The sequence below is a fragment of the Pseudorasbora parva genome, chromosome 10 (genome assembly GCF_024679245.1).
Source record: "Pseudorasbora parva isolate DD20220531a chromosome 10, ASM2467924v1, whole genome shotgun sequence".
NCBI classification, from domain to species: domain Eukaryota; kingdom Metazoa; phylum Chordata; class Actinopteri; order Cypriniformes; family Gobionidae; genus Pseudorasbora; species Pseudorasbora parva.
The window spans coordinates 13,562,823-13,586,096 of record NC_090181.1 but is presented as its reverse complement, the minus strand read 5'-3'; the positions used below and the strand labels follow the sequence as shown (position 1 = coordinate 13,586,096).

At 39.7% G+C, this 23,274-nt stretch overlaps 1 protein-coding gene across 2 annotated transcripts in view; it reads left to right on the top strand.

Annotated features, from left to right (window-relative positions):
- The window catches only part of esrrga (estrogen-related receptor gamma a), a 78,193-nt gene that overhangs the window by 27,526 nt on the left and 27,393 nt on the right, over positions 1-23,274 (top strand). The window contains exons 5-6 of one of the 2 annotated variants that reach the window (XM_067455208.1): positions 19,794-19,904; positions 22,894-23,055. In XM_067455208.1, coding sequence (XP_067311309.1) covers positions 19,794-19,904; positions 22,894-23,055 — 273 coding nt within the window. Of the gene's footprint in view, positions 1-19,793; positions 19,905-22,872; positions 23,056-23,274 lie in introns of both variants that reach the window. The other variant, XM_067455207.1, reaches the window with a different exon arrangement.

Sequence of the window (23,274 nt, the reverse complement as noted above, 5' to 3'; positions counted from 1 at the left end):
CACTGGCCTGGGATCAGATTTAATCCAGATCAGTCATCTATGTGTGCGTGGTAGATGTCAGTCGACGTTAACTGTGGCTGGCTAGCTTTGGTGAGGTAGAGGCTGAGCTGACGTGTCAGTGTCCGTGCAGAGGCGCTGGTTGTAGTTGGAGGGTTTTGGGGGAGGGGGTATGTTTGTTACCCATAGCCAACAGCTTGCTTAAGGGGAAAGATCTGTCTGAAATTAGCCCTGTCACCCCTGGGAGACATGGAGGTGGGGATGGGGATAAGAAATCCTGATAAAGAACGTATTCTTCGCACACACACGCATCCACAACACAGACTTGCAGTTCTGTATACCAGGCATCCAAAGTGATGAAATCCTTCGTCGGGCAGAGCCTAACCGCCGCAGGGCTAGTTGAGCCACCCAACATGATATCTGTCCACCTATCACAACGCAGCTCTCACCTGAAGCTTAACACCCCCATATTGTACACACCGCTCATACATATGCATAAGCAAAGCCTCTCAGTATCAACAAACACGTGCTGTCGTACCAAGTGTGTGTGCAGGTGCTCACCTTGCAGGCACATGCGCGCTCTAGCTGCAAGGAAATTGCTGCCTCCAGCTACATCTCTGTTTGACCCTGGGGGCCAACCTCCTGCCGCGTCGCTACCTCCAGCCACCCAACTGTAAAATTATATCCACAGACAGTCAGAGAGACAGGGACGGGGCCTGACAGAGCACTGGCCTGAGACCAGAGCCCGGAATCATCCCTAACATGCTCGAGCTAAAGCACCCGGCGGTACGCAGCGTGAGGGGAACGAGAGCCGTACATCAGGACTGGAGAGTGCTTATTACACAACACTTAGAGAGATGCAGTTCACACACTCACAGACGAGCCGATGCACGCGGCGCTGATCACACACACTCGCACTCAGAGAAAGCACATATACACTAGGATGCTAATGCATATACACACACTCATAAATACCTACATGCTCTTCATTGTGTAAAACCTTGCGTACTCTAAGCTAAGTGAGAAAGGGCATACGTGTGATGATGATGTTGATGGTAGATTCTCATCCACTCATCCCTCATGTCTGCACACACGGATGGATGACCTTCTCCACACAGCGAGCTACTTAATATACCTCATACCTCTCTTTGTCCCGCTCTTTTGGAGTGATACTTCTGCCTTTCGCCAGTACTTTAGCTTTGAGACTTTATGGTGAGAGAATACATGAATACATTTTTTTCATCTAATTTACTTTTAATTTATTAAACAACAGTTCCAGTTTAATCTGATCGGTCAAACTATTTGTTATATCAGTACTGGAGCTTTTAGCCCCTTATATACATGAAGTGTGAGTGTATGTTTACATTTTTTGTTTTGTTTTTGAGATTCAGAATTTACAGGACATGCTATATGCATATTGGTTTCCTCATTGAACAATAAAGTGTTTTATTTGCTTTCATCTAAACTTAGAAAGCAAATGAGAGCGAAAGGTTGGGGAAATAAGAAACCTGCAAACGTAGGTTGGCAGTGATGGGATGCACCTTACGAATATGTAACATCTAATTCCTACAGAAGGCAATTAGAGCTCGCCCAATTATTGTGCTGTGTTATAGATAGTGGCTGTCCTAACGAAGGCCGGAGTTTGGATTCTGACAGCAGTGGCTCTCCCCACCGCATCTCTCTGGGGACACGAGCAGCCATGGAAGCAAAATAACCAGACCTGCCTGTAGATATGAGTAGGCTAAAGTGTCTCTCTCTCTGTCTCACACACATACACACTGACATACATACTCATACATATAGAGTGCGTGCTGCTTTTAGTCAGAGCAAGAGAGCAATTTAAAACTCAAAAGCCTGCCTCATCGCATCAAATCCCGCTTAAAATTCCTCTGCAAACCCTTCAATGAAATATATAGCATGCTGGCCACTGTCACCATTATCATGACTGACACAGAACATGCTACAGGCAATGATCACAGTGGTCAGATATGCTACTGCAAAAAAGCACCTCATCAGCTAAACATTTTTTTCTAAAACTGATGGATTGTGACGCAAAATGGATGGATCTTTCTCGTTGACATCAACTGTCATCAAAACTACAGTGTTTTGGTCCAAATTTGTCTGCCAAATTTGTCTGCTTGCATAACATCCACTCATCCTGTTTTGTTGGCGAGGTACAGGCTGCCATTATTATTATGATGTAATTATTTAAATCTAATATTGTAAAAAAATATTAAATAAAAATACAACTGTTGTATACTATAGTAGTATTCATAATAATGATTATACAAAAATGTGTGTGTGTGTGTGTGTGTGTGTGTGTGTGTGTGTGTGTGTGTGTGTGTGTGTGTGTGTGTGTGTGTGTACACTGTAAAAAAATATTGTTGGTTTAACTTAAAAAGGGAAGTAACCTTGTAACCTTAAAATTTTGAGTTTATTGAAATAAATAAATTTGAGTTGATTCAATGAAGGAAATTGGTTTAATAAATAGAAACTAAAAATATTATTGTATCTGGACCACAAAATTATGAAATTTCGCGGCATCATCACAAATGAAACACACAATTACCCAATATGCTTACAAACTTTTACATACTTTTAATAATATTTGAATAAAGGTGGTCGATTCTCAAAAATGTTCATTGTATTAACTCAAATTTTTAATTCTAATGAACTCAAAATTGTATTTTTTATATATATATTTTAATATAAAAAGCAAATAATTAAATCTTAAAGATACATTTTGTACTAGAAATGATAACTTGTAGCTGTCTGACTTAAGTCGTCCCAGGTGTGAACAAGACAGAGAGAGGGACTGCTTCCTTGATGTCTGCCTCGCCTTCTCCTTTTGCCTCATTTCTTCTTTTCTGCCTTCCGCCCCGTTTTAATCCATTCATTTCGTTTTTTTTACTTTCCTTACCTCTTTCTTTGTTTTCTTTCACACTCTCTCTCATTCATTCTCTCACACTCCATCCCTCCCTCATCTGCCTTTCGCTCTCTCGCCCCTCTCTTCCTCTGACGGGGGGCATAAATCATCGTGCTGTCAGCGGGCGAGGCTCGTTGGATTATGCAACGCCGCCATTCATTTAGAGCCTGAGGAGAGGACCCGTCTGAGACCACCCTCCACCCACCACGTTCCCCCACTCTTGCCTCCCCAAAATAGAGAGCTAGTGTCTTAAAGAGAGCTCTCAGGGGGGTGATATCATTATGCAGTCTCTCTCTCTCTCTCTCTCTCTCTCTCTCTCTCTCTCTCTCTCTCTCTCTCTCTCTCTCTCTCTCTCTCTCCTCTCTCTCTCTCTCTCTCTCTCTCCCTCTCTCTTCCCTCTCTCTCCCTCTCTCTCTAGTTTGCCCTACTTTATTCCTAGATAGCGCCTCTGTGTGTGCTTTTAAATGTCAGCATGGCAACTCTTTCTCAAAGCTGGTTTGTTTTTCTTTCAATGTGCGATCGTGCTACACCTTCCGTTTGAGGTTGTCCCAAGTGTTGTCCATCCTTTCGCAAGCCATTGTGACTAATTCAGTCCTAGATATGAGTACAAAAGCAACTTAACAGAAAAATCATTGTGAACAGCACTAATGACTATACCAGAATGATAGTATACCACATAACGTTGACATGCGGTTTTGGTCTAACTTCTTAAGTGTGAAATGTCTCTCAGAAAAAGACTCTACATGGTGAAGGGGAAAGTGTGCACCATGGACTCTTCGGAACGGAGCCATTTGAATATCATGACAGCCTCATTATAGTGTCATAACTGACTGGCAGGCCCTGCTTGATAGCGGTAGTGATGTGTATCACAGCCCACATCTTCCTCCCGTACTCGGCGCATGCTTCAAGAGTTGAGAGCATGTCGCTTCACCTGAAATAACTCTAGGTGGCTCATTCGGGAATTGGCCAACTGTCCTTTTTTCCGCACCTGCTTAAAAACCCAAACTACTGGCCATAGCACTCCAATCCAGGTTGGGTCTGGGAATGAAACAGCTGGGTTCGTAACCCTCCACCCCCCTCATCTCCCTCCCCCGACCCTCTCTTACTATTTAGGAGATCCCCTCTGGCGCTGCCTAAAACGACACACATAATTAGGGCATTAACTCCTCTTAATTGCTGAGAGGTTTCTTTTTTTTTCTGTGCAGAGACAGAAAGGTCATCGTTGTGCCTTTTCCACCTCCTTTCCAGCAGCAACAGAAGGCACAGTAGCGCAAATCCCTCCTCGGCTCCTTCCTCGATTCTCCCCTGCCACCGCTCTTCCCTCCCCTCCAATCCCTCTGTTCTCCCGCTCCCTGGTTGCTCGCCATCCTCAACTAAATGACATCTTTAGGCATTCGAGGAACCCGCAGAGGATTGGTGGAAGTCCCTGCGCCGAATCGGAGGCAGAATGAGCATTGTGTGTTTGGACCCCAGCCAGGCGGGGGAAGATTTTACATGCTGCTGACTTTGGAGGACTCTTCCCGTCCTCCTCCTCCTCCTCCTCCTCCACTCGTGCATTTCCCAATCTGCCACAACCACTTGTGGGCAGAGGGACAGCTGGAGGTCTGTGCTCTTTCGTTTTCCATACAGAGCACCAGGGACACTTTGCTGACACTTTAATAAATGACGATTTCTCCCAAAAGGCAGCTTGCCACGTCCATGGCAAATATTCACATAATTAGGTGATGTACTGTATACAGTCAGCGGCCACAAAAAGTATACTTGGATTATTTTGTATTAGATGAAGTATCAAACTAAGTGTCATTTATGTGAAAGAACTACATTTTTCCTTTTTTTTCGTTAGGTTTGAAATTATTAAACAAAAATTTAAATATTGAAAAAATATACTATATTAAATTATTATTACATTTGTATTCTTTTTTCTTCCACTTTTTACATATAGATAACCTTTATTTTTTATAACATTAAGTTTATGATTTTATACATTTATTTATGTATACATTTATTATTATTTATTTAAACAAAATATGATCAGTTCTAATCAGTTATAAACCTTAAAATAATTATTAGTATTGTTAGAATTAGAATTTAAAGTGCATAAAACTAAATTTATATGTGTGTATATATATATATATATATATATATATATATATATATATATATATATATATATATATATATATATATATATATATATATATAGCTCTCTAGTAAAAAAAAAATCAGATGCCGTTTGATTTCTAATGCAATAAAATGCATACATTAAGTGTGACGTAGGTGTCCAGATACTTTTTTTGGTCCACTATGCATTAATGCAAACACATTTTCTTTCCTCACTTCCAGGCGTTTGGTAAACAGCAGTGTAATGTAGTATCCGAAAGGATATTGTGAAGTGCTCCCTGCTGAGCGCAGTAAATGCAAGCGCTGTGAACGTGTATTTCCACAGGCCTGGCAGACGCTGCTGAAGCGAGGGCCTTCGATTGAGCCTGTGATTGAGTGGCTCGGCAAAAGAGTCTGGACCGCTTCCAGCATTCAGCGTGTCCCTCATCACAAACGCTTGCAGCCCACCGCCCGCAATCCCAGAGAACGTCTCCACCGGGATGCACGTGCAACAGCCTTGTCCAGCACCTGCTGACCTTTTAATGGCTCTATGGGCTTTTGCACCCGCACCAATCACGCAACTGGCCGACTGTCATAGCAATGCAACAGTAACATGTCGTTTTGAATGATGTGATTCAATCAGCGCTCTGTACAGTGCAGTGGGCCATGGCCGCAGGCCGCGATTTGCCTGCACTGGCTCTCTTGACTGCTTTGTTTTGGTAATTTGTGACCAATTTCCTTACTGGGCTGCACAATTTGTGACCAATTTCCTTACTGGGCTTCACTTGTGCATGAAGGCACCAGTCGGACTGGGCTCTTGGCATCTCCGGTTCTGCACCGCTGCCTGCAGACGGCAGGTTTTTTTGCATAGACAGACCATGCTGAGCCCACAGACTGTGCTTTTCCAGCCGGCCAGGCTGATTTGGTTGCAGGGCAGGGTCTGGAATTTGGCAGGGGCCTGATGCCCGCACAGCTGGCGCGTTGAGAACGTCCTTATTTCTTTATGTCAGGAAGCAGGCCAGTAGCATTGCAACAACCTAATGGCTGCTGTTTGCCCTCACAAGGCGCAGAACATCATCCTCTCTGTACTGATTATCTTCACTTATTGGGAAACAACACCTTACACACACACACACACGTGTGATATACATGTTATCATACTCTGTCAATCCATGTGGACTGGGGCGACTGAGTAGTATAACGTAGGTGTGCAAGGCTGGGAAGACAGACTCTTCTGGCATGAGCCCTGAGGGGGGATGGAGAGGCTAAATTTGGTGCAAAGTGGAACTGCTGGCTTTGAGAGGCTTGATAATAGTAATCTATGAATGGCAGGAGCAGGCACACAGGTGAGAGGAATTCTTGAATTCCAATAATGTTGTAGTCAGCAAGGTGAACATGCATTCAGGATCATGCCCTGGATGCAATATTGTTTCTTCCAAACCTAGAGAATTAAATGTAAACATAAACTTTAGTAGTCTTTGGACTTGTTCCAGACATGCAGCTATCGCACTCAGATCACATTTTTCTCTTTTAAACAATTTACAAAATCTTTTCCTTCGATACAAATCTTCTAATGTAATTCCTTAAATTCATGATGACACATTTTTATCGCCACATCTGTTTCTTTATAAGCGCACCAGAACACAACAGCGCGAGTCTAATTAGCATGAGTGTCAGCATGTACAAAAGCAATTGTCTAATTTGCTGTAAAATAGGTCACAGGCATTGAAACAAAGTATTATAAATGTATTTCTGTCCAGAGGTTTGTTACCACCAGGTACATCAGTAGGCATCTGCTAATTTCTCATCCAAAAATAGTGTAGAAATGACCTGCTTAGTTTGATGCAGAGTGCTAATCTATCAGCCATATCCCCACAGATCTGACCGTTGTTTTTGTTAGAGACGTTTTTATGTTGCTTACCATTTTCTGTTTTCTATGTGTTGCCATTTAGATGCACATATGTGGTTGCCATTCAAAGTGAAGAACTGAACCTTCAGATTATGCGATAGCGGACCACATATTTAGCTATTATGCTACCAACACATATGAAAGATTGTATTTTTAAGCTCCTAGTGTGGTAAAGGTCTCTACACAACATACATGTCTTGAATGAGGAAAATCACTGCTGTGCGCACACACACACGCAAGCATGCTTACAAACTGAGTATTATCCTCTCCCGGTACCCCAGGCTGTCCGGTACAGAGCTGTTAAAGCACTGATATGACTGACAGATGAAGTTTCTTTAGAAGAGTGTATTTCTGTGGGTCATACCCCCATCACTCAGCTGTAAACTCACACCACACTTACATTCACTGTGTTTACCTCACCTAAACGTCTCACAAATACACACACACACACACACACACACACACACACACACACACACACACACACACACACACACACACACACACACACACACACACACACACACACATAGCACAGTCAGTCAAGAAAGGTTTGGGAGTTTTTCCGCACTTGTTTTGATAGTATTCGGGTCTTGGTTTAAAAGACGCCGTACCTTCCCCTGTCCTGATCACGTGCGATGATTCAGTGCAGCTCTGACTCTGTGCAATGCAAAATTAATGTCAGCTGATTACAAAGCATTTAATTTACTCATTGTCTTTAAATTGCTTTGGGCTAATTACATGGCACGAGGCCTAATTGTACTGAATTTTTTTTTATATAAGTGCTGATGAGGTGAATTCAACGCCTACAGAATAATATCTTCAGATATTTTCAGAGCAATGAGTTGGAAGGAGTGAGATGATAATGACATGTTTTTAAAATTGTGGCATGTCATTTAAGACCTAAATATGTAATGCATATAAATGTCTGAGACCACAAGCAAAGATGCTGTTTTGCATTAATTTATTTTTATTTTTATTATAATTATTGACATGGTCAGTCACACATTATTCTTTTTTTAAATGTCAATAAATACATTAAAATAATAATAAAAAAATACATATATTAGTTTACATATTTACATATAAAATATTTAGTTTATAGTTTAATATTTAAATATTTAAAATTATAGTTTATATGCTTCTATTGGAAGTCTATATATATATATATATATATATATATATATATATATATATATATATATATATATAATATTATTTTTGTATATATATATATATATATATATATATATATGTTGCAAAACCTAATTATATATACCCAATACATACTTCAGTTCACATTTTGAGTCCCAATTATATAGTATGGAAGAAAAGAAAGCAGAAAAGGCTCAGATGCTGATTCTGTCGTTTTGAAGGGTTGAATGAGCACACTGGGCATGGTGAAGTGGCAATTACCCACTCATCTCCCACTGACCGACCTGAAGCAACCTGCAGGCCGTTTGCAACCCGTCCTTCCTTCCTACAACACCATCCGTTTCCCCACTGCCCCATATTAACCAGCGTGGCCCAGCCCCCAGCACCATCCTGTCCTCTGCTCTAATGCAATCTCCCCCATCAGACGACCACCATCACCCTCTGCCTCACAGCACTCACGCCCTTCCATAGTGACACATACCATATCAATCTTACAGCCCCTGATAGACTATGACCTGCCATGAAAATCTGTCTGTCCCGGTCATGTTGAAAGCTTATAAATGTTTACATTTTAGAAGGGGACACTTTTTTGGATAATTCATTGCGTACGTGTATAAGGAATGTGTTGAAAGTGTATCCGGGTGGGATGTGGTCATAACGGGGAACTCATTTTCATATCTATCACTGTTCAACCCCTAAGGGTTAATTTTGTTACCCTCTTCCCCCATCATACATCCATGCTCAACATCTAAACCCTCTACAAGTCTTCCACCCTCAGAAGACACCCACTGTCTGTTATGATGATCTATCAGAAGCCCTCCATTGGATCAGTGAAGCCGAGGGGAGTGCTAGCACAGCAGGGAATGCTGTTACGTGTGAAAGTGTCTGAATGCAGCAGCGGAGGGCTCGGCCCGAGACACACGACTGATGAGACTTTAATTAGATCATTTAGAGGCGAGGAATTGTTCAGGCAGAGAGAGGCCTTGTTAATGCAGTCATACAGCTCACTAAGTAGTTTTTTCCTCAGCACTGATTTTCCTCAGGTAATAACCAAGCCTACCGCACACAAACACAGACAATGGAGTCTGTCTGTCCGTCCGTCCGTCCCTCCATCCATCCATCCATCCATCCATCCATCTATCCATCTATCCATCTATCCATCTATCCATCTATCCATCTATCTATCTATCTATCTATCTATCTATCTATCTATCTATCTATCTATCTATCTATCTATCTGTCTGTCTGTCTGTCTGTCTGTCCATCTGCCTGCCTGTCGTATTTTTGTTGATGGATAAATTATAATACAAATTTTAATACCATTAAACTATATATGTATTATTATAAATACTATTATATACAATGTTTATTGGCCTGATTAGGTAGATACTAGAAATGTTTTTCCCCCAATTTAAATATCTTATGTAAACATATATTCATGTATTTTTGGAACTATTTTTTAGGTTTAGTTTGAATGATTTTCTTAAAACAAAGCAAAAAGCATAGTATAGGACTCTGTTTGTCATCACAATGGCTATAAACCATAACAAAAATCAGCATCATGCAAACTTTTCAGTTCGAACAATCAGTGCATCCCAAGAATCTATAAAAGAATATGAAAAAGAGATTGAAACAAAGGAAAACCAGCGAGATTTGGCTGGGGACGACGAAGCCCAGCAAGCTGAGACGTCAGGAGCAGACAACGTGGTCGCCACGTCAGATCACAAATGATATTGTACTTTGACAGATTGTAGCCTTGCTTTACAAGTGCAGTTACATCTCATTTGTCACTGTTTGATCTGTAAGTGTGGCTACAGGAAAGGAAGGCCCTCCATCTTGCCAGCAATTTAATGCCTGGGAGACGGACGACGGCCGACAGCCACCTGCCCACAGACCGCAGCGCTGATCTGTTCTCATTTACTCCACCATCAGGCCAGATGAAGGCAAAAAATCGTTCCTTTTGATCCCACAATGCCGGCCAGCACCCTGGCCGATATCTCACCCCTACACACTCGTATGTTTTTAACACCACGTTCTGCCTCAGCTTTTGCCCACCACTTGATGTCTCTAAATTAAACGGGGACCTCAAATTTAAACACAATTACGCTCCTTGATTTTGCGTTGATGCGTTTGTCTCTAAAGCCCCGTTCAGATGGAGCTAGTTCTCCCTGGCAAATTTGTTTTGTAGATATACTTTATGATTTTAATCCTGTAAGAATTAAACACTTTCTTGCATAACCTAGTTAAAAATGATGAAGCAAATTAACTACAGTTTTTCGGCTAACTCTGGTGTCCTCTAATCCCATTGGGATAGGAATGTCTGTGATTGCATTTTTTTTCTTTGTTAATTAGTGTCACTAAAGCTACATTTCTCATTGCACTTCCTGGCGCACCTTTGTTATGATTTTTTATTACTTAGCATATTTTTGTGTGTGTGCCTTCATTCACATTAAATTTTGCTTTCATTTCCATTTATTGTTGTTGTGTCGCTAATAATTTTAATAATAATAGCAATCATAATAATTATTTAATTATTTAAATAAATATCATTTTTTATATTTTATTAATGATATGTTTCACAAAATGATTTCAATGACTTTTTTTTTGTGCTTTCATTTACATTTATTATATTACTATTATATTTAGCTTTTATTTACATCTATTATTATTCTTATTCTAACCGTTAACCACAGTAATCATCATAATCATCGTGGGTTTTAGTCCAGAAAAAGACATGGGCCAAGGGGGGCATGTAGAGATGTTGAAAGAGTCTCAGTCCATTGTGTGGTGTTAATTCGCTCTGCTCTGCTTGCTCCTGGGCAGACCGGAGGCCTGGGTAAATTCAGTTTGAACACGGCACATTGTCTAAACATATCGGCCTGCCAATCAGTCACCCCGAGCCCTGATAAGAGCCGTCTTGTATTATTGAATCAACAATAGGGCGGCTCTGCCGGCAGGAAGATAACGCACGCTTATTTCTCTTTAAGTCTCAGCAGAAGAAAGACGCTGTCCACATCCACCTCATATAACTGCCTCAATTACCATAAAAACCACTGCCGTGCCCATCCTCACACATGCCTCTGCTGCTGTGACGGAGCTCTGCGTACGTGTGTGTGTGTGGAAGGAGAGGGCCATAAGATAGCACTGTGTTTCCAATTATGAATTTCAACATTTCAATCATTTGGATGACATTCCATCAGCGCTCGCCACCCCCCTAAAATTTCAGTGTCCTTTAAACTGGGGATCCTGGATGAAAGATGGGTCATAATAAAATTGTGCTCAGCTCTGAACAGCCAAGACTCGATAACCAATAACAGCTTTACACAAGTGACACCGCTCAACTCACCGACACCTTTTTCCATCACTCCAGTTGTGTTTTTCCCCTCGCAAAGTAAGCACAAACATGCCAATTTGACCTAGATGCCGATTTCGCCCCTACCCCCCCGTCTCTCTCTTTGAAGTGGGAAATCCGATGGTGATCCAATCAGAAGTGCTTCCAATATCGGCAGTCAGCAATATTCCTCCGCCCCAAAATGATCGCCGTTCATCACTTTGTCTATTAAGTCAGCCAAGCATTTGGCAGGTTAGCACCCCCCCCCCCCCCCCCCCCCCAAAAAAACCCTGAAATATCGCAGTAAATTTGTCTGCATCAGTCAATGCCCACTCACTAGCTAAAGCCCACTGAAGTCACATGACCGTGGCACCTGCAGTTCGTTTCTCTCTCGTTCTCATTTAAAGTAGTGTTGAGAATGGACAGGGCATGACACAATAATTAAAGTAAGTAGATAGTTCAGTAATTCTCTCCGGATTTTCTGCGGACAATGAGAGGGACTCCCCCTCTCCTATCTCTTTATTTTCTCTGTGCATCTCTTTTTTTTCCTCCGACTCCAGATCTGCCTGTGTGTAGGGAGAGGCAGCCAAGCACCGGACACATTTCATTAGGATCACCCACTCCTGCTCCTCTTTTAATATTTGAAGGCTCATTTGTTAAGTGGGAATGGTCTTTTCTCCTTGTCTTTTTTCCCCCTTTTTGTGGGCTTTGGAAATATAATTTTTAATTTGATTCATTTAGATTAAAATCATTAATCAGGACTGAAAGTGAGTTAATTTTCTGGAAAATAAATGAGCTTGTTCGGATAGCTCTTTATTAAGTGAGAGTTGTGTGCAGAGGGGTGGGCGGTGATGGAGGAGGGTCTCTTTCAGGTACTATAGGATCGACTGTTGGCCCAAAATTAACATAGTGAGAGAGATATGGTACATTGGTGAGCGCTGCCTGGGATCCTGTGCATATAGATGTCTAACAATACTGTATTCCATCTATTAAAACTGGAAAAATCCTCATTTAAATTATATTATGTAGAAATATTATATTATGTAGAAATATTAAGACAAAAAAAAGCTCAGCTAAAATAAAAAACAGCATTTGTGAGCATCTATAATGCGACTTATTTTTAAGTAAATGGTGTTAACTTTGATTCCAGGTTGATTTTATTTGTTGAACCCCAGTAATAACATAACATAATATTAATATAAATTATCGATGTATTCATATATATATATATATATATATACTTACTATTATTCATGTAACCCCGCTCACCTGCGATGCGACTCTTTTTAGGATATAACCAGCTTAGTGAAACTGCACAAGATTCCTTTCTTTCATATAGTTTTTGGTTTCTGAGTTCTGTGATTATGTCTTTTGGGGAGGGTCGGGATCTTTATTCTTTGCTTCTAGAATGTGTCGTTGATTTGTGTCTACCGTTTGATCGAAACTAAGTCCTTCTTCTGAACACACGAAGACGCGCTCTCACCCTCACACCAAACCTGACTTGTTTGTCAAGATGGTCACGTCTGTTTACTTGCCGATGGTCAGCACATTTTCAAAGGATGCAAATCCTTGTCAAGGGCTAAGCCGGACACGAATGAAAATCTTTTACAGACAAAAATTCAAAGCATCGCTTCTGATAGTCCAGAATTCAAAGTACCACTCTTAACGTTTAAATTCTGTAGCAGGCCAATTCAAAATACAGAACCCAGACGTTGTTCTGAGTTTATTTGTCTTGTGTTTTTTGTTTTTTTCTGTTTGGGAATTTGAACATTTCAAAGCTCAAGACAAATGCTGTCAATATTTGCTCCTCAATGTAATTACGTTACAGAGAAACTCAAGGGGAGGCGATTCTGGTGGGTTGGGGGGGGTTGTATTTTAACAGGCTTAAACATCAGAAAATCAAATAGAAATCCACATTTTATGCATGAATGGCACCACAGTGCGCACTTGTCCCACAGCTTAGCGACCAACATTTACAGCGGCAGAGAAAATAAATTCTCATTGGATTAAGAAGGAGATTCAGATGACAGTGTGTGTCTACCCCCTCTCTCCTTTTCCTGCTCTCTCTCTCTCTCTCTCTCTCTCTCTCTCTCTCTCTCTCTCTCTCTCTCTCTCTCTCTCTCTCTCTCTCTCTCTCTCTCTCTCTCTCAATCGTCCCGGTGAAGATTTAATAATTCATTCCTGTAGATCTCAGGGGATCTGGCAACCAGCAGTCCTGTTGCTTTCCCATATTCATTTGTCCGAGGCCTATTTGCATCTTGTGTGCAAACTTGGCCATTTGCAGTTGGGATTCGCTCTTTTTCTCAGAATGGGGTGTCCTGCTTGCTGAGCTGGCCTCAGCACACGGCACACACTTTGTTTTGCCCTTTGCCATAGGTCACAGTTATTTCCATATAAAAGCTCACAGCATTAATGGAATAGACTGGAGGATGTGGGCTTCGGTGGATTGGGCTGCTGACTGGAAGCTCACTTTGACTAAAACAATTTGGTCCCCCTTGGATTTAGCTAAAGTGAACCAGCAAGAATATGTGAATGAAACTGGGTTGTGATTTTCTCATGGCCATGCTTTTAGAATATCTACTTTACGCGAGAGAAAGAGTTAAGGTGAACATTTTAATGGAGTTTGGCAGCTTAGTAGATTCTGATACTTTTACCGTGTTCATTTCTGTCAGCGCCTAATGACTGTTAAATATGCTTTCTTAGAGAAGAGGAACACTAAGGTCTGATATTAATACCCATTTAGAGCCAAATGTCAGTACAAATTGTATTTGGCAGGTAAATAGTAGAGTTACCAGTGGATAGTACCTTTACAAGGAACTGGAACTTTGGTTTAATCAAAGTTGATAGACTGAATATTGCAAATGTACATTATGATTCAGAGACATCAAAACAGAAGAACATATTTTTGGTGTCTTTTACTTTAGAAAAAAAAATACCTTTTTCACTTCTAGTATTTTTATCCTTCTTTGTAAAAAAAAAAAAAAAAAAAAAAAATCGTAGCCAAAACAAGAACATAGCAAGAAAGGAGTATAGTCTATATTTTCCTCCAGCCATTGGCAAGTGTGGTATTCATTTTGGACTCTGATAAGCACTATTGCTATTATTGATAGATATCAATAATTTACACTGTAAAATTTTGTTTTTGTTTTTTGTTGGTTTAACTTAAAAAAGTAAGTAACCTAGTTGCCTTAAATTTTTGAGTTTATTGAAATAAAAAATGTGAGTTGATACAATGAAGGAAATTTGTTTAATGAGTAGAAACTCAAAATATTTGTATGTATCTGAACATCATAAAAAATTTAATAAATCATGAAAATTTAACTATTTGGCATGTTTCCCTGCATCATCAGAAATAAAACACACATTTACCCAATATGCTTACAAAATCTTTTATTAATATTTTAATAAAGGTTGTCGAATGTCAAAAAAAATTTCATTGTAGTAACTCAAAATTTTAAGGCAACCAGGTAACTTTTTTTCTAAATAATTTTTTACAGTGTAGTAACACTTTACAATAAGGTTTCATTAGTTATCCTTAGTTAACTACTTTAGAATTACCAATACTCCTACAGCATTTATTAATCTTAGTTAATGTTAATTTCAACAATTACTAATATAATATTAAAGTCAAATGTTGTATTTGTTAGCATTAGTTAATACACTGTGAAATGTGAATTAACATGAACAAACTATTAACAGCTGGATTTTTTATTAACTAGCATCAACAAAGATTAATGAATACCAACCTATGGTTAGTTTATGTTAGTTAATACAACAACTAATGTTAACAAATAAGATGTTAATGTAAAGTGTTACCTATAATTCAAATGATTGATATTAAAGACCATAATGGCACAAAAGTAGACTGGTTTTACTGGACTACAATCTTGTCCACAATAATTGTAGAAAGTAAATCAGATCAACATTCTCTCCTTCTCATGTTCGCTTTGGTCAGTGTCTCAGATCTATTCTGGTAGCTAGAGTTAGCCGTTTAAGTGCTTGTTCCTATATATATTCATCAGAGAGCGAGCTATACTCTTGTGATGCCTAGCACCTGTAAAAAGAAACTGAACTATCAGCACACGTTTGACGTTCCTGTGAACACTTAAGCCTTTGTTGAGTGGACGCGGCGCAGTGTTTATGCGTGTCAGCTGTGAGAAATTTGGCTGCCGTATTTACTCTTCAGTGCCCCATCAGCCTTGGCCAAAACAACAGTCTCCTTGCCTCTTGAGTGTGTCTGCACGCATGCTGTTGACTACTAAACAAGAATAGGTGTAATATAATGATGTAAGTTCGAGACATCAGAATTCTCTGGACACGTCTGATTAATTAGTCTTTTTTTTTAAGTGGCACACGTTGCTGCCAGTTTGATTGTTTCTCTCACTCTTCCCTGTAAATTTCTGCAGACGCCTTGCAGGATTCCACGCCACCTATGAAATTCAAAACAAGCCTTGTAAGAAGTTTACGGTCATCTGTGGGTCCTAATAAAAATGTAGGGGGATGTGCGGAGAGGATAGTAGGATCATTTAAAACAAGGGAAAAGGGATTTCACCACGAAGCAACTAGTCTATTTGTCATCTTAATTAAAACAGTAAAATCTTGTAATCTACTGGGGATTTACAACAGTATGAAATGGAATGTTCTTTTTCCACCTCTTTGTTCTGAATGCTTGCGTGAAATTTGAACCATTTGCTGTGAAAAATATTTACCAGTATTTCATGCCCACATTAGTACTGATGTATGAAGTTAATCAGAAGTTACAGAATATACAAATTATATTATGTGTGAGCTTCAAGCTGTTAGCAGGGACATTTCAAAAAGAGGGAAATTAAATTATTATTATAAATGATGCTGTTTTCTGTCATTTAAAGGAGCATCTTATTTAAAGGGCCAGCTCACACCTGCAGTGCTTTCTTTCTTCAGTGGAACATAAAAGGAAACTTTTTTTTAAAAAGGTCCATGCTGGTCTTTTTAGTGCATTGAAAGTGGATGGGGACTGGTCCTGTCAACCTCCAAAAAGAACAAATAAAAAAAACACTCACAAAAGATTGTATTCCTCTGATATACTCTTCTTAAAGGGATAGTTCAATATGAAATTAAATTTTGATATGTTTTAGCTTACCTCAGGGGCATCTGAGATTTAGGAGTATTTGTTTCCCCAGTAGTTTCAATTTTGATCATTTTAGGTCAAACCGTTCTTGTCTGTGCCTCACATAATGCAGGTCTATGGTCACCACCTCAAAGAGCATACACAGAGAAGTTTAAATTAAACAATCCCCCATCGTAAGTACACACTGATGGCCTAAGACACGAAACGAGCGGTTTGTGTGAGAAAACGAACAGAATTTATAACCTTTTTACCTCTTGTACACCACAGGAAACACACGCAACGTACAGGTAAAGGTAAAAACGATAAAAATACTGTTCTCACACAAACCGCTCGTTTCGTGTCTTAGGCCATCAGTGTGTACTTACGATGGGGGATTGTTTAATTTAAACTTCTCTGTGTATGCTCTTTGAGGTGGTGACCATAGACCTGCATTATGTGAGACACAGACAAGAACGGTTTGACCTAAAATAATCAAAATTGAAACTACTGGGGAAACAAATACTCCTACATCTCGGATGCCCATGAGGTAAGCTAAAACATATCAAAATTTAATTTCAAAGTGAACTATCCCTTTAAGTCATATTATAGTTTTGTTACTGAAGTCATTATCGATAAAAAAGCTTGCCTTGAAGCTGTAGTCCCCATTTACTTTTTATTGTATGGAAAAGGACAGCTTGGACAATCTGCTACGAATCTTCTTTTGTGTTCTACAGAAGAAAAAAGTCTTAGAGATTTCAAAAGAAACACGCGAGTGTCTAAATAATGACAGAATTGTATTTATTTTTGGTTGAACTGTCCCTTTAAATGAACTATTATTGTTTTGTCAACCCTTTTAAGAATATACATAACATTAACATAAACTGAATAGTAAGAGCTATTTGGTCTCTCTTAAGAAATCAGAGTGTTTTTCGCAGATTTCGTCTCATGATGCGATGTAATTCATCAAGATCATTGCACGTGGACCCATAGATACTCCACCAAACAAACAATCAGCAGCTCTTTTAATCTGCGCCTGTGTGAAACCTGACCCAGCGGCGCATCATGTGCAGCCAGGCGCCTGCTTGCTTTACAGTCATGTGGCGATAGATAGAAGGTCTATCAGCAGACAGATGTATCCCGATGGTGTAAAGCCACACTCGCCGTTTGTGGAAGGTAGCGATCGGCCCTGGGTCGGCATCCCGTAGCAGCATCTTAATCTTAACCATATAAGAGAAGCCACAAAGCTGGCTGTAAATCAGTTACAAAGGGTAACTTATTCCAGTGTTGTTTGTTTTGAGCATGTAAATCCTTGAAGGCTCCTCCTTCAGCAATGAGGGAGGATCGCCTAATAATATCCCACCGTAGACGCCATCTTACAGGGTTGTGCTGCATTAATTCCTCATCTATTTCCAGTGCATTGCAGGCCTACAAAGATGACACGAAACTTTATACATACTCAATTTTGGTGTCATTTGCACTTCTTCTTCTAGATCCAAGAAAAGTCAACCAATCAGGCTAATAAAAGAGCCACATATCTGACCAGATGCAGGTTTCATGGAGGAGCGAGATATAAGATGCCGCACGGGGCTGCAGGTGATGCTATTACAAGCATGTCTATAGCAGTGAATTAGCCCAATAAACCCTTCAGTCCAAGCACCCGGACAAGGGCAGGATCCGGTTTCTGGCTGGGGGGTCAGTCTTGTTAAGATGAGAGGCTGTCAACATGTGAGAGTCGTGTGTTGTTGCATATTTCGGGTGCTGGCATCGAGGAGGTTATGCTAGCAATGTGACATCTTTTTAAGACCGCCGTTCTCGTGTAAAACGAAGCCTGTGGGACGCGTGTTCCTTCGTGGAAATGGGAGCTAACAGGGTCACGTATCTGCTTTTGTCCTGCAGTACAATGTCACATAATCAACAACCAGCCAGGGTCAAAGTTAATTAACACTCATTATCACGCCATCTCAAAATACGCTCGTGTGTTTGGGCAATCGCAGTGCAACACTGATCTATTCGAGGAAATACTATGGCTGTGGTCACTATTTAGTAGGGATTAATGCCTTATTTTATTTTATAAATTATAAAAGGCATATTGGCCATATAAATGGAATAGAGTTCAATTTTAGGTGGCCTCAGCTATTTTAGTTTTGATGCATTGTCAGAAACTATGTAAGCTGACATTTGGTTTGGGTTAAGATTTTAAGAGTCTACCTATCGGAAAAAAACATTTTTTGATCTAAATATTGAGGAGAAAACCCTTGTTGTTGTTTTTTGTGTGTTTCACCATCCTTATTGAAATGAACGGATTCACATTTGATCGAGCCAAGTAAAAACCCATAACCAGCACTTCAAAATTTTAGTCAGTGAGCTTCAATATAAGACAGGATCTCATTGTTAAATTATTCAGGGTGTCAAGCCTTGAAAGCCCAGCGGAGGTGCAGATTGAGCGCCATTCGGATAAACGAGAATTCCAGTGTTTTAATTGTGAAACGAGGGCCGGCCCACTGGGCCTTCATGTCCATTCCGTTCCTCTCCAGCATGCAACATGAAACGGGTCCTAGGCCACCTTTAAGTGGTTTCCACGGAAACTGCCCATCCCCTGGAGAGGTTTGCATAATTAAATTAAGGCTCTTTTGTATGTCAATTAATTAAAAGCAGGGACAGGTCTTTAAGGCTCTGCACTCATCAGAATCGTAGGTCGCGATGGATGGATTCAGAATGTTTTCACAACCGGTGCGCCTCAATAAATTACCCACCCATCACACTTTATTTGCGCCCTTTGTGGGGGGAAATATCGACGGGAGTTTTAAATGATGAAGGAGAATGGGACGGCCTTTAAAGACAGTGAGGTGCTTCACACAAGTACTTGAGTACTTGAACGCCCCTGCACTCTTGAGTGTTAACGTCTCCTGTAATTGTTGTCACCCACACTTTTGAGGATGAGCGTTAACGCGGCAAAAATGGCTCTCTGCTGTTTACCTGTTATTCTGTTGTGAGTTGAGTGCTCTAAAGATGCACACACGCCACGAGCAGGAGATGGGCAGGTGCGTGTCCGGATGTCACATGGAGAGAGTCACTGTGCCCCTGTCTGTCAGCAGCTGGTCATCTCCTGTCCACATCCCTGAAATGGCCACTGACAGCTGCCGTGCCGTTTATGGCCCGCTCCAGTCGCAGTGCTTTTAAAGTGACAGCGCAGGTTATCTGACTGCTTTATTGAAGAGGTTGTGTTTGTGCTGAAATGTGTGAAAAGTAAATGTGGCCTTTTCTCTTGTCTCCTCTTTTACATCAGGTGTTCGCCTGGACCGCGTGCGCGGTGGAAGACAGAAGTACAAACGCCGGATAGATGCGGAAAACAGCCCCTATTTGAACCCTCAACTGGCTCTGCCGCCCAAAAAGCCATGTAAGAACTGCATTGTGTTCATTAAATACCTTCACATTTAGAAAGATATTTTTTATTTGCTTTTATTTTCTTTAAGAAGAGATTTTTTTGTTTTCACACACATACACAACATACACACATACAAATAAAAGTGTTAATTTAAAGGGATAGTTGAACCAAAAATAAATCTACCCATATATATATACACTCTAAAAAATGCTGGGTTGTTTTAACCCAATGTCGGGTCAAATATGGACTAACCCAGCAATTGGGTTGTTTTAACCCTGTGGTTAAGTTATTTTAACCCTGTGGTTGGGTTGTTTTAACCCTGCGGTTGGGTTAAATATTTGCTTAAGACAACCCAATTGCTGGGTTAGTCCATATTTGACCTAACATTGGGTTGTTTTTTACCCAGAATTTTTTAGAGTGTGTATATATATATATATATATATATATATATATATATATATATATATACCCGTTAACTTTCATTATATGGACAAAAACATTTATAGTCTTCATATTTGAGTAAACAGTTTACCTTTTTGGGTGAATTATAGCTTTCAGTTTACATTTCTGAAAAAAAGAAGAAATACAGAATCTTTCGCTAATATCTCAATGTCACCTTACAGTGACCTGCCTTATTTCCAATGCAGCAGGAAATTGGACACAAAACAAGACAGACAGATATGTAGTATATGACAGAGCCAATCGACAAAGATGTTTGTGCGTGTGTGTGTGTGTTAGGGGAGAGCGAGCGAGCACGAGAGGGAGAGAGAGGCCTAATCCGGATTAAATCCAATCTGGCAAAGACATCAAACCCACAATACCGGAGCTTCCGCGCTGTCAGACCGCTCTGCAAAGAGACAGCACGGCAGCGCTTAACAGATTTGTCCCTAAAGCCTTTTTACTTAATGGTAGCATATTCTCCTGGAATACAATATGCTTTTATGCATGATAGCAGTGGAAATAATCTTAATTATTACAGTGGTAGAAATAATTTTAGGAATACGCCGCTCTGAATAACCTTCTGCCTAATCCTACTGATCCCTCCTTCCAGGTTCAGGCTTATTTCCAGCCACCCAGAGCAACTTATTTGAAAGCTTATTCTCTATGTCCAGCTCCCATCCACTTTCATTACTTCATTTTTTTCCCTTGCTATTGTATGCTAGCGAGATGTGGACTTTCTTCAGAGACCGTATAATGGGGAGTAGACAGACCACTCATAGAAAAATGAACAGGATGAAGCACTCAATATGGCCTCCTTCCCGCTTTTCAGTTAAAAGAGCCATTTTTAATTCAAGTTTGTTTAATCTAGAATTAACATTTTTTTGAGCTAAAGAAGCTGCATTTATGCTACCATTGTTATCATAATTTGAAATATGTTTTGAAGATTTATTTGGTTTTTACCCATTACCTACACAGAAAATAGCTGTCTAGGGGCATTTCCAAGTTTAAGACTTGCCTTTTCTTAGGTCTGAATTAAATTATAGACTCAAATATCTTTTTCTAACATAAATCCCCACTGATGGCTTTCTATCAGCTTGTAATCCAGAAGCCTTCCACGTTTGAATTTGCGTACAGACAAATGTTTTGGTTTTGTGAGTTGTCTTTTGTATTTTAGTGCAGTGTCCCATTAATAGAGGCTTTTATCAGTCTGTCTCTGAGCTCTCTGTATCTTTTCTCTCTTACCTTTCTATCTCTTTCTCTGTTTTCACAAACAGAGAGGAATAGCCATAGTCCCAGCCTACCTGATTGATTATTTGCACATAACAAAGGCATGGGGTTTGGAAATTGGGTTGCATTGATTCTAATTAGGGAAACATTAAATAAGATTTACCTAGAGATAGCACTTACAGGCTCCCCCACTCCCTGGAGTAGAAGGGCTGGGCTGATTGATCCATTTCTTCCCCTCCTCCAACACACACACACACACACACACACACACACACCTCAGAAGTTAATGCTTTTTAATTTAGTGATCCGTTTTGTCCTCGGACCTCAAACACAGATGCATTAGGCTCAAAGTGATTCATCTGGGCCTTGCGAACACACAGATATACACACAGAGATTGCAGTGCTGTATTTGGCTTCTGTCTGTCTATCATATTGCATTGACATAGATGATTAAACACCAAATGAATTTCATTTAACTGTAAGGGTGTCACTAATTACCTATTCCAATCTCCCTCACCGTCGCAATCCGATCTGAAATGTGTGTCCTTTCTCTCATTAGATTGACAGAACACCTTGAACACAAATCTTTATTTGTAAAATTTAGCACAATCCACAGTGAGATTCAAATGGATTTAAATTTGTATTATTATTATTTTTTTAAATGTTTTCTGTGGTTCTCAACCGGGTAGGTCATACCCTATTTTATTTTATTTTATTTTATTTTATTTTATTTTATTTTATTTTATTTTATTTTATTTTATTTTATTTTATTTATTTATTTGTTTTGTTTTGTTTTTATTTTATTATTTATTTATTAATTCATTTATTTTACTTTTTTAAATTTAATTTTCATTTTATTTATTTGTATTACCAACTCTTTGATTTTGGTATTTGGCCAACATAAAAAAAGGGCCCATTTCTAAAAAATTACACATTGAAATTTTATTTTATTTTATTTATTTATATATATATATATATATATATATATATATATATATATATATATATATATATATATATATATAAGCAAAACTGGCTGAGAACTACTACTCTACACCATCAAACTCTTTCCTAACCTATGAACAAGAACCCAAAAATGCTTTTATAATTACAAATGACACCAGGCATTCATTCATAGACCAAAAACTGCTTTTTCAGTACCACAAACATCATCTTTCCGCCTAAAGAAAACAACTCTGCCAATATTTCATGTTATCTGATTGCTTTCTTTGCTACTGAACCAAACACTATATGACCTTGCTGGTATAATCCCAATCTGTTTCTTTGTTCTCCCCTCGGTGTTCAAATACAGTCCCCTTTGGCTGCCTTGCAGATAACAAGATTGTGTCTCACTTGCTGGTGGCGGAGCCTGAGAAGATCTACGCCATGCCTGACCCCACAGTGCCCGACAGCGACATCAAAGCCCTGACCACGCTCTGTGACCTGGCAGACAGGGAACTGGTGGTCAACATTGGCTGGGCCAAGCATATCCCAGGTAGGACATGAGCAAAGATACAGAGTATATGCAACTACAGGTAAACTCAGAGTGTGAACCATGGATTGGATGTTTTGGTGTAAACATGTTATTTTAAGTTTGAAAATATTTTAAAAGTTTATGTAGGATATTAAATATCTAATTAAAATGTTAGAATAAAAGAAAAGAAAAGAAACTCCATGTGGGGTCCATGTGTTCTTATATATTCATCCCAAAAAA